Below are 12,085 nucleotides of genomic sequence, written 5' to 3'. Positions count from 1 at the left end.
TGACAACGCCTTTCACCCAGTCCAGATTGCCTTTCACCCAGTCCAGATTGCCTTTCACCCAGTCCAGATTGATGCAAAGCACAGCTTTGGGGCCAGTGTGACGCAGAGGCAGAGAATACCCCAGGGAGAGGAAGTCTCCAGGCCGTCAGATAGGCCTCTGTGCCGTTTGCTATAACGTGAGGGGGACTTTTGTCCGGACAGTTTCACACCCAGGTCAAGGATGACTTCAGTTCTGTCATCAGCAGACTCTGCTCAGGAGAGCAGGGAGGTGGCTGCTATGCAGTAACCGAGGGAACTACTGCGGAGGTGAGGGACCCCCCCCCCCACCCCCCCATCCCCCGACCCCCAGTCCAACTCCCGCTCCAGGGATGCCTAGAATTACTGGCAGAGAAACGAGAGTGGGGATTCCAAAATCAAGGAGGAAGCGGCTGACAAGTATGGTATTATTATTATTGTATCCCCAGCCAGGCTGCCCTCTCGACTCGCTTCCCTCTCCACTCTGCAGGGACTGAGCCAGTTTCAGCCACATCCAGCACAGTGAGGATGAGACCTAGGTTGGCATCTTCCCTCTTATTCCCTGGTTCTGTGATCCTAAACTGTCAGTCCCCCAGTTTAGTGTGACATGGAAGTCGTGATACAAGGATTAAGTGGGAATTATAAATGCCGTATGAGCTCTAAAGCACTAGACGGAGACCATTTACATGAATATTTGTATCTCTCCCCGTAGATACTGTTATTATTGTTGGAAACAAGTCACACAAGATGCAGTGCCTGGTACTGGTCAGAGCGGTGCAGAGAGAGGTGACTTGGGCTATAGACCTAGCTCGGCCACTTGCTAGCTGTGCGATCGTGGACAGTCCCTGTGCCTCAGTTTCCTACAAATCTGTAAGGTGCGGTTAGTGACAAACCTACTTCGTCTGCTGGTTGTGAGAATTAGAGAAAATGAGTTAGTACATGTAAACCAAATAGAACATGTTAGACATTATTGTAACAACCACTCAACAAGCCTTTGTTAATGAATAAATGGCAGCTAGCCAATTGTACCAATGAAGAGAGTGATAAAAAAAAAAAAACTGCATTGATGCAAAACCCCCCAAAAGCAACGTTTTTGTGTGGACAGATGCCTAGCTGTTCATGGGGTTAATACTCTAGGGACCATAATATCTTATTCTATGTAATCGCTTCCTGCCCTCCCACATCCAGACTCAGAGAGAGGAAGTTCAGCTTCCTCAGGTGTTCAGCGCTGCTCACCGACCCCTCCTCTCCACCGCACACCAGGTAAACCCACGCCTCGGATGGATGGCGTCTGTCAGCAAGCTCCTCTCGCTCCCGATTTCAATACCAAGCAGCAACTTAAAGGCAGTTCTGAAATAACAGCAGGTGGACTTTGACAATACAATGAAGGGATTTTCCCTGCCAAGGGAAGAAAGTAGTTCAAAAGCACAAATGGAGTGCTGAAGTCTGAATCTTAATATAATCCCCAGCCACTCACAGTCCAACCAAGTCCACAGCACAACCTTCATGAGATCCTAGAGCTCAGACTTACAGGGACATGTGGAAACGTGAAGTGACCTGAGGAAATAAGCAAAGGGGACACCAAGCTCAGGCAGAGAAAGCATCTCCAGTCTTCTACAACATGATGTAAAGGTGCATTGCTCTTAGGAGACTGCCTCAAATTCCAGAGAGGGAAGGAACCTGAGAAACTCTCCTCTCCAGCATCCCTAACGGAAACAAGCAAAAACACAGCCTCTACTTTAGAATCCTCCAAGACAAGAGAGCCCTCTATTCCTCCAAGCAATGGAACCCTTGCAGGGCAGTGTGGACCATCCCGTATTTCCCTTCCCAGCCCAGCCCAACCCAAGGCTGGCACTGCCTGTCAAGAACCCATAACCTTTCCTCCCGTAAAATGGTTATAGGGCCCTCGGCTTCCTTCCACCTTTTTGCCCACTTTGGTCCAGTTTCCCGTTTGACCAAGATCGACTTTCAGTGGAGCTGTAACGGCGCAGAAACTCCACTTCCTAAACGTGACCCTTTGTGCCTCTGTCCACGCGCTCCCGTCCTTAATCATTAAGTCCTGAGGATGTCAGATGCAGGTCAATATCACACTGTCTTAATAACAAAACCTGAAGTCTGTTAACCACAGAAACTGAGTTTCCATCAAGTAGTCAAGCAGTCAAGCAGATAACATCTTGACTTCAGTTGTGTTTCAGCCCCCAGGTCCATGAAAGCCGACCACACCCTCATGAAACCAAACTGAACCACAGCCATGGCTGACATCAGGACCTGGCACAATGATCAGCTGACTGTCCCCTACCCGGGCCCCAACCAACCAGTAGAGACCACGACCCCAACTCCTTTAGCCACTGTGATTAATGTGTTTTCCTCTATATAACCCACCCCCTGGAAGCCATCGGGAAGCCAAATCTTTGAGCACCAGCTTACCTGTGACTCCAGGTTTGGTGCCATTTCCTCAATTAATAAACCCTTACTTTCTTGGCTGCAAACACCTATTTGAGTTTGATTGGGCTTTGATGCATCAAGGCAAGTGGACCCCTTTAGTCTGTTAACAGGGTCCCCACCCCTGACCTCCAGACCAGGAACCAACCCTCATTAAGTGCCCCCATTTCAATGCTTTTGAGTTTTGAGTTAAGCAGCCCTATATTCGGCCACACCCGAGGTTCCTGTCCCACATGTCACCCACAAACAGGCTATCTCGTTCTTGAGCAGGCCGTGTACTTTTTTAAAAGTCTGTCATTTCATTCACTCTGTCTCCCCTGCAGAGCTGAGGCCAATAGGCCACTTGCTATCTGAGGCTACGGAGACCTTAGGAACACATTTTAGGATTTGACTAGAAGACTGAGGATGCGCCCGGGGCCAGCTCTCTGGAGGTGGAAGACAGGCCCCAGTGGCGATCTTTCTGGGCTCTAATGCTGTTCCCTTACTTTGAGCAACTGCAAGTCACTCCAAAACAATCCACTCCCTTTGTTTTTCCTCTTTCCTGCTCTTCCCCACTCTAAAGAGTGAAAATGCTGCTGTAATTCATGATAACAGAGCGAAGATCAAGCCTATGAAAAGCATGATTAGTAAAGTCAGGTGCACTGCATACGGAACATCTTCCCCAACCCTCTCCACCATTGATTGTTCCCAGGTTTCCAAAGCCTCTGCCCATCCTCCTTCTGGCCTTCCAAACCCCAGACAGGCCTGAGCCAACAAGTCCCCCAGCCACACCCACACTCAGAGAAGTAAGAAACAGGACTGACTGGTTCTACCCATTCTTCCCCTTCCTAACCTCTCTATTCCCTTAGGGCCTGACACCCCACCCAGCCACCAACCAACACCCTCCTGCTCAACCAACTATGCTTCCACACTTCCCTCACACTCAGGCCATCTGACTTTGGTTGCCCCATTCTCTCCTCCCTGCAACATCTTTCGTAACAATTCAATGTAATTGAGTAAGAGAATATATCAATGGACGATGGCCAGACCTTAAGTAAAAATAATCTAATAATAACCCATAGTCTATAGCAATCAGTCCAGGAAAGTCAAACCACAACCTCTGTAGCAATCAGTCCCGAATGGTCAGGACTTGATTAATAACACCCAGCTTCCCTAATTTTTGCTCCCCATACCACCTCCAGCATTCCACCTTAGGACCAATCACAGAAAGTCAAATCCGTTCCCCTAACCAATCATGCAGGACTCTTGCTGCTTCCAGCTTCCCAATCCCAACAACCTCCAACTAGGGCCTTCCCTCTTGTTCCACTATAAAGCTTTTGCACTCCCTTGCCTGCCTTTGAGTCTCTGACAAATGTAAGTGATGGTGGCTGACCCTCTTGCTATGGAATAAGTTGCTGTAAGGAGATAGCTGTCGGGGAAGGAAAGGGCAGTTCTCCATTCTTTTCCTTCCATCGGCTTCCAGAGACTACGCTTTTTACTTGTAGACCAACTTTGCCTTTGGACCTGCTCCATGAAATATCTCATTTATTTTTGCATCTTTATTTTCTCCCTCTCTACTGAACAATGCCCCTGAGTCTAAAATGTTCTGAGTCTCACTCCCTCACACCCTCAGAAAAAAATATTCTCGCACTGACGTGGCTAGCCCCGCTGAATGCTACCTTCTGTTTCGTTCTAACTTCTTTAAAGAGCAGCCGCTCTGGGGCAGGGGTCTCTGTACTCTCTAGAGTCCCCTGCATCTGACTCTCACCCTCACTGCCCTGCTGGTACTGGCTCCCCACTGACCCAAGTCACCGAATCCAAAGCCTTCTGCTCCATCTCCACCCCCTCGACTTCTCCTCCCCTGGTTTCCTTGATGATGCTAACTCAGTCTTCTTCCTACCCTAGTGGCTGTGGCTCTTTCTCCTCTACCTGCATCTACCATCTACACTTGATCTTCCCCAAGAATCTGTCCTTGGCCCTCTTACTCCTACTAACCACAGGCTCCAAGAGACCATCAAGTTTACATTAGCTGCGCACCTCTACTGTCCACGGTCTTAAGTCCCCATTGATTTCATCTGAAAGCCCTCACATCGGCAGCTCAGGATATCTAAAACAACCAGGCAGCTTTCTTCCGAAATTTTTGCTCCTCCTATGGAGCCACAGATCCAAGTCACCCCGCCCCCAACCCTTACTGCCATCTTTCCTCTCCTGTTCCCTGCGTCTTCATGTCTATTACTAGGTCCTTGAGTTCCACTTCCCCCTTATCTCCTCCATTGAGTCCTGCTCTCACACTGTGGAGACAGTCCTCAGCACCTCCAGGCCAGCTATTGCAACAGCTTCCTGAATGGCTCTAGGCCTCCAGTCATATCCCACACTGTCCACTGCAGGGAAACCCGCCCATGATAAAATCAGGTTCTCCAAGGTTGTAAATGAAGGGGAGTGCCTGCATAAGGAGAGACAGCTCAACCAGGCAGTCCTGACTTCCATTTCCCCAAATTCACCGCGCAGCCTGTAAGTAGTTGAAGATGGATGACCTAGGGGAGTCGCTTTGTTCAACCATCTTAGCGCAACAGTTCGATGAGGCTACAATGGGAAGTTTCCTAGGCTAGAGGGTCTTCACACAGATTCTGAGGGGTTAGGGAAGGTAGGAAAGGGGGGGGGTAAATGGAGATGGTAGAGACAACTTGGGGAGATGAACGCACAATGCAATATACAGATGATGTATTACAGAATTCATACCTGAAACTGATACAATTTTATTAACCAATATCACCCCAATAAATTCAATTTAAAAAATTATACATGTCCTGACTGGTGTGGCTCAGTTGGTTGGGCACCATCCTGCAAAGCAAAAGGTTGCTGGTTCAGTTCCAGGTCGGGGCACATGCCTGGAGTGTGTGTTCAGTCCCCAGTTGGGGTGTGTGTGAGAGGCAATCGATCGATGTTTCTGTCTCACATTAATATTTTTTCTAGCTCTCTCTCACCCTCCTTTCCCCTCTCTCTAAAACTAAATAAATAAAATCTTTAAAAAAAAGATTCTGAAATAGGCTCCAAGCATCCACAAGCTTTTATGTACACTGCCAGAGGAGACCAAGTTAGGGAAGGAAGCTAGAAAGCCTCCCAGAGCATCCGAAGTACAAAAACGGCCACTTCAGGAGCTTGAGCTATCAACAGAAACACCCACCAGTGATGGTAAAAGTCCCAAGATTAAGAAAATTTTGGGGGGGAGAGGAGTCTGAGCTGCAAAGTACCTCCCATTTTTCCTTACATAGAAGTTTCCATCCACTTCAGCATCAGTGTTTAGTTCTATTAAGGAAGTCGGAGGCTTTCCTTATAGCCATTCTTCATATCACTCCCTGTGCAGAAACCTGCAATGACTTCCAATGGCTTCCCACCTCCCACAAACAACTAAGTCTAAACGCCTTGGTCTGCCAGTTAAGGCACTCTGCCTTCTGGTTAAATCCAATCTGCTTCTCCACCCGCACTTCCCAACCATCTCCTACATACCAGTCAATCTGATCTGCAGGCCCCTTGCTTTTGTGCCCAGGTGTGCTTCCTGTCCCAGCCCCTCTGTCCGGAATTCATTCATTCTACATGTAGCATTTGTGGAGCGCTCGCTGTGCCCTCTGCTATGAGCTGAGATGCCTTTTCCTCACCTTCCCGTATCCAAATACTACCAATCCTTGACAGTCTGGTTAAAGGGTCACCTCATCCATGATGCCACCAGATTCCCCCACCTACAAGTAACCTTCCCCTCCTCTGACCACCCACACCTTCCCGAAGCTCCTTTGGCATTGTCTTCTCTTACAGTTCTTTGGACAAATGCCACCCCCCTTCCTTGTCTCAGTACTACACTGAACCCTGCGTTTGAATGGGGTAGAGGGGAAAACAAATGAACAAGCAAAAAACTACTCCAACTGCCTGGAAATGGGTTATTCGCTTGTCTGTCTCCTCCACAATATGAACTCAATGAGTCCCAGCACCAAGATGTCCTCGCCTCCTGCTCGGGGAAACAAGGACCATCTATTGACTAAGTTAATGAATACTTTCTTCCTATAAACTTTCCTACACTTTTTTTCTCACCATATTAGTGTCTAGTTCTTCATCAAGGTGAACAAATTAACAGGTAGAAACAAAATTGCTTCGGATCTAGAATTTATCTTGCAAAAGCCACGGCAGAGCCTGCAGCGTGACTGCGCGGCCAGCCGGAACGCCCTGCCCCGCCGGGCGTGGCTCACCCCGGGGCGCCGCTAGCGCCCAGCCCCCACCTCGCCTCAGGTCCCTCGGGGGCGCGAGCAAGGCCTGCCTCGAACAGGTCTCCCCGGCGGCCCTGGGGCGGGGACGGGGAAGCCCGGGCGGGGAGCCCCTCCTGCTTCTTCGAGCCCCGCCTTCCCGATCCTCCGCCGCCGGAGCTGCCCCACCTGCGCTCCGCGTGGGGGGTCCGGCCCAGGGGCGGGGGAGCCTCCCGGGCGCACCCATCCTCGTGGAGGCCCGGCCAGGAGCCACGGTTCCCCGGTGCCGCGCCCGCTCCCGTTCCCGCGCGTACTCACCGTCGGCCCCCTGCGCTCCAGTCGCGCAGCGGGCCAGGCCGAGCAGCAGCAGGAGCGGCAGCAGGCGGCGAGGCAGGTGGCCCGCGCCCCGGGGCGGCGGGCCCATGCCGCCGCGTCCCTCCAGGCGCGCCCGCGTCTCTTCCCGGGGCCCCGAGACGCCGAGATAAGGCCGCGGGCGCCGCGGGGAGGGGGCCGGCCTGGCCGCTTCCGGCGCCGCGCTGGGGCGCGGACAGCGCCCCGAGGACCCGGGGAGGTGGCGGGCTCCGGCCAGCGCTACCGGCCTCGGCAGACGCTTCTCCGTTCATCCGCCCCTTCGCTTTTTTGTGCACCTGCTGGGCGCGCGGTGCCCGCGGTCCGGGCCGGCGGGCGCGCACGCTCCGAAAGTGGGAACGGGCACCCCGCAGGCAGTGACACAGCTGCACGGAGGGTCCCGGACTGTGCCAGAAGGAAATGCCCCTTGTGCCCTAAGCGTGTGAAACGAACGTGGCATACGAGCCGGTCGGGGGCTCGGGGAGGCACCCCCCGGGTGGCAAAGGAAGCGTGGTGAGGGACAGAAAGAGCGGGAATCTTCCAGGAGGTTGAAGAGGCCTGGGGTGAGGTGGCTGGAGCTCCAAGGGGAAGATGAGAGGGCGAGAAGCCGCCGGCCCAGGCCACCTGGGCTACAGACTTGACCAGGTGACAAGACCTTAAAGGGAGACAGAGTTTGGGGTGGGGGAGGGGCTGGCAGGGGTTCCCGCTGCTCCAAGGAAGTAAGCTAAGCCCCCCAGGATGAGAAACACGTGGGAGAGGAAACAAAGCAAGTAAGAAAGTCACGTACAGAGAGACAGTGACAAGAGGGTGTACTTGAGATATTTAGAGAGAGGCATTAAGATGCAGAAATAAGGCCTCGCAAACCAAGTAAAGGGGGTTGCGGAGAAGCTGTAACAGGATCGATCTTAAGCTTAGTGACTTCACCAGGAAGGTCTCCCAGAGTCTGCTCTGTGGGGTTGGGACTGGGGCTAGGGAGGCAAGGAGACTGGCCTGGCCCTGCCGCAGGAATCCAGACCGGAGAGGACGTGTCCAGGAGCAGGGCTTTGGCGATGAGTACAGGAGAAACGGCAAATGAGAGGTGAGATTGGGTGGAATGCATTGGACTTTATGACCAGTAAAATGGAGGAGAAGGAAAGAGAAATAACATATCTAAATGTCTAATATCTATCACCTAAGTGTCTGGTTTGGGCAACTGGGTTGGTGGTGGTGGTGGGAGTCACTGAGATGGAGACCCAAAGGGAGTTGTGATGAGTCGGGGCAGGGAGAGACTGCAGGGGGAGAAGAAAAGACGTTTCAGTTTGAAGGCTTTGAACTTGTGGAGTCTGTGGGTCTCTCCAGGAGCAGGGCCCACCACTACTTCACCCTTGTGCTCACTTGCTTTCTCTGTCTGCCATGGGCCTGATCTAAATCTAACCCTCCCGGAACACACCCATATAAGGGCTAAACTTGTTGTGCAGCCTTAAAAAGAAGTACTTAAAAATAAACTCCCTAGCCTCCTTTGCAGCAGGCATTCTTACTAATTATTTTTGTTGTTGTTCAGCAAAGATAAGAGCCTGCATGGCGGAGTAGGAGATGGGCAGTGTGGGTATGGCGGCCTGTCTCCTGTTATTGAGACAGTTTTTGTTAAACTCAGCTCTCCATGAAGTTTGAAATCATGTCATTTTTTTCCGACAAAAATACGTTCATTTAATAAACTTTTAAACCAACCTATATCTTCTTTTCCACCATGCCCCCCCTGCAGAATAAATAAATTATGTATATTTGTGTGTATATATTTCATTTTATATACATATATATGCACACACACACATATCTATTCAAAATTGGTGATGTGAGGAAAAATAGTCCAAATCATAAATAGGTTTTCATTTTATATTCGCATGAATCATATTTTTAATATTTGGAAAATTTTATGTTAGCACAATCCATGTTACTCTTATATTCTACATTAGATTGTATGACTTTCATGAATTCTTTTTATTGGCTCATATTTTGCTTTCAAGCAAATATTCAAAACAAACAAACTTTTTACCCAATGGTGGCTTTATGGAATCACAGAATGAAAAATTACCTCCTTATCAGTATTTGTCGATAGAATTAAAAAAGACTAATAAGCCAGAGTTAAATGTGGAGGGGTGGAATTATTGTTGAGAAGTTATTATTTAGCTTAAGAAAAAGGTTCTTGTCAAAAGAGACCATGGCCAATACCTGAACATCTTCTGAAAGAGAATTTAGAGAGAGCTCTTTTTTTCCATGACATCTAGATATCAACACCTTCATCAAAAATAAGTTTCTTTTGGTTTCACGACAGTGCTGTGTGCCCTGAAAGTTCTCTCTCCCCTCCTTCCCAAGCCAGGTAAAATGACCAAAGATACACACACACACCACATACAATTAAATATGCAACAGTGCTTTCAAACAGGAAAGAATGACATCACTGGACTGGATAGCTTTGAATCTAGTCCACTTGATGTGCCACATGTCCTAGAGATCTGCCACATGTCCTTCACAAAAATATCCATCTCTTTTAGAGATGGGGACTGGAGGGGTGGCGGGGGCGGGGGGAGAATTAAAATACACGCAATTTAAAACTTAAAATATGATACACGCACTTCAAATTATTTGTACCCAGTAATGTGATGCGTGGAATTTACAGTATTTTGAAATTGAATTCAGAACCACTATGTAGGAATTGTCGAAAATATACAAAGTACACTTGTGACCAGTTCAAAGCATTTTACCTTGCTCATCCGTGCGCACATTGTTTAATACAGCCGGCCCCGTCTTTAGGCTCTACGCCTCTGGAGCACAGTTGCCCGGCCCTCTGGAGACACTATCAGTTCCGCACTTTGGAGAAATCATTTTCAGCTTCGTCTTGAAAAGTTTTTTTAAAATAATAATTTGGTCATCAAAGGGCCTTTATGTGGTTAGATTAAATATTTAACCCCCCTTTAAAATATTGAGATCACTGACCAATATCTGAAACGATCTTAAAGGACCTTGAGCAGGTATACGCATCCAAGAGCTTCCCAAGTTGTTCCTGTCTCCGGTCATCGAAGGTTAGTAAATACTGAAGTCTATCTTAACGCACCTTGCTACAAAATCAAAGCATTCGATGATAACAAAGGAATATTTGCACACCCATGTTCACAACACCCTTATTCACAATAGCCAAGAGGTTGAAACAACCCCAATATCCATCAAAGGATGAGTGGATAAATGAAATGTGGCATATCCATACAATACAATGTTGTTCAGCCTTAAAATTCTGACACATGCTACAATGTGGATGAACCTTTGAGGGCATTATGCTAAGTGAAATAGGCCAGTTTTTTTTTAAAGACAAATGCTGTATGAGTCTACTCATATGAAATATTTAGAGCAATCAAACTCATAGACAGAATGTACAGGGCTGTGCCAGGGGCTGGGGAGAGAGGGGCATGGGGAGTTAGTGTCTCATGGGTGGAGAGTTTGTTTTGCCGGATGAAAAGAATTCTGTGGATGGATGGTGTTGATGACTGCAAAATAGTGTGAATGTACTCGATGCCACTGAACTGTACACTTAAAAATGATTAAATGGTAAAAAAAAAAAAGGCAAAAAAATTAGGTGCCAATTTTTATTTTTATTTTATCAGACTGGCACTAACATATAGAACCTTCCAAATCGGTTTTGGATCCTGGTCATTCAGAATTACAGGAAAGTTCCCTTGGAAAGCCCCTTCCCCCAACCCCTGGGCCGTAAGTGGATGGGATTCTAAGAGACCCCTGGGTGGGCTGTGGGGCAGCCAAGGGCTGAGGAGGAGGAGGACAAACAAACAGAAAGTGAGCCCTAGTCCAGTATCTCTAGGGTTTTCCCCAGGCTGCTCTTCGCTGTGTCTGCTTACAACGTAAAGTTTGAGGTTCGCAAGGGAGCAGGGAGGCTGGATACCAAATATCCTGGAACTTGCCTGGAAAAAGCCCTTGCTTGGTAATCACACTCATAACCAGAAACGATGTATAGCTTTTCCCACTAGCAGGCCTAGAAATTGTAAATAAATTGCTTACATGTGGCTTGAATATCTAATCATAATGAGTTTGATATACTCTGATGTTCAACTCTTTGCATTAACAGGAATAATTTAAATATTTGAAGCCTTTGAAAAAATAATACATTTTTAAATCGGGAAAACATTAAAAAATAAGTTTTTGAAGCCTTTGAATTATGTTGTTTGAAAAACTGTGTATTTGATTGGTAAAACTGAGTCCCTCCATAACATCCCATTGCACGCTCACACACATCTGTTCCCTAGCTGACAAGAAAGGACCACACTGACACTCATCTCAAGCAGATTTATCACGACTGACACAGGGACCTGTCTCTATAGAGAAATGCCCTACTGGTGACTGTCCCTAAGTCAAGCCAAGGTAGGCTTCTCATTCTTGGGTGCTCAGTGACTCTCAGACACCTTGTTGTCATGTGAGAAACAAGAGGATACCTCCGTCTTTTCTACCACGCCTCTCCTACTCCCCAGCCCCCCTGAGCGGAGTTAGTTTGTAGAACCTGGGCAGCAAATACTCGCTCTTGTCCGCAGCACATTGCTGGACTAGAAGCTATCTGACGTATAGCCCACCCAAAACACCAGTGTTCTCAGGAAAGCAAAACAGACCTGGAAGGGAAGTGGCAGCTCAGTAGAGCAGGGGCGTCCCCTAGTGCTCCCCATTTTCCCAGTGGTGCCACCCCTCCTCACTTTGTACTGGCAAGTGCACTCTAATGGGGCTCAGACACCCTCTGCTCCCACCAGCAGAAGCTGGAGGAGCAGCAGATTTGGATTTGGGAGCTAACTTCAGACACTCCAACGGACTCAAGTTCAGGGAGCAGCTGTCATAGTGCTCACCCATCCACCCCCAGACCTCAGAAAGGGAACACCAAGTGAGACCAGGGCTCTGTCACCCCGTCACATACACAGTGAGCACACACGCGGTCACCTGCCTCACTTGAGGAAACCTCAGCTGTTGGTCTGTTTGTTTCACAAACCCTGAAAGGAAGCCTTGCTGACAGCCCACTTCCGGGCCCGCGATCAGCTCAAGGA

The 12,085-nt window shown here is 48.8% G+C and overlaps 1 protein-coding gene across 4 annotated transcripts in view; it reads right to left on the bottom strand.

Annotated features, from left to right (window-relative positions):
- SUSD1 (sushi domain containing 1) overlaps window positions 1–7,399 on the bottom strand; it is a 143,595-nt gene extending 136,196 nt beyond the window's left edge. For 2 of the 4 annotated variants that reach the window (XM_053921788.2, XM_053921794.2), the window contains exon 1: window positions 6,987–7,395. In XM_053921788.2, coding sequence (XP_053777763.1) covers window positions 6,987–7,092 — 106 coding nt within the window. In that variant the 5' untranslated portion in view covers window positions 7,093–7,395. Of the gene's footprint in view, window positions 1–6,986 lie in introns of all 4 variants that reach the window. The other 2 variants (XR_008426530.1, XM_053921782.1) reach the window with 2 other exon arrangements.
- Window positions 7,400–12,085: the final 4,686 nt, after the last annotated feature.

The sequence above is a fragment of the Desmodus rotundus genome, chromosome 1 (genome assembly GCF_022682495.2).
Source record: "Desmodus rotundus isolate HL8 chromosome 1, HLdesRot8A.1, whole genome shotgun sequence".
Lineage (NCBI taxonomy): Eukaryota > Metazoa > Chordata > Mammalia > Chiroptera > Phyllostomidae > Desmodus > Desmodus rotundus.
This window is presented reverse-complemented; position numbering and strand designations above follow the sequence as displayed.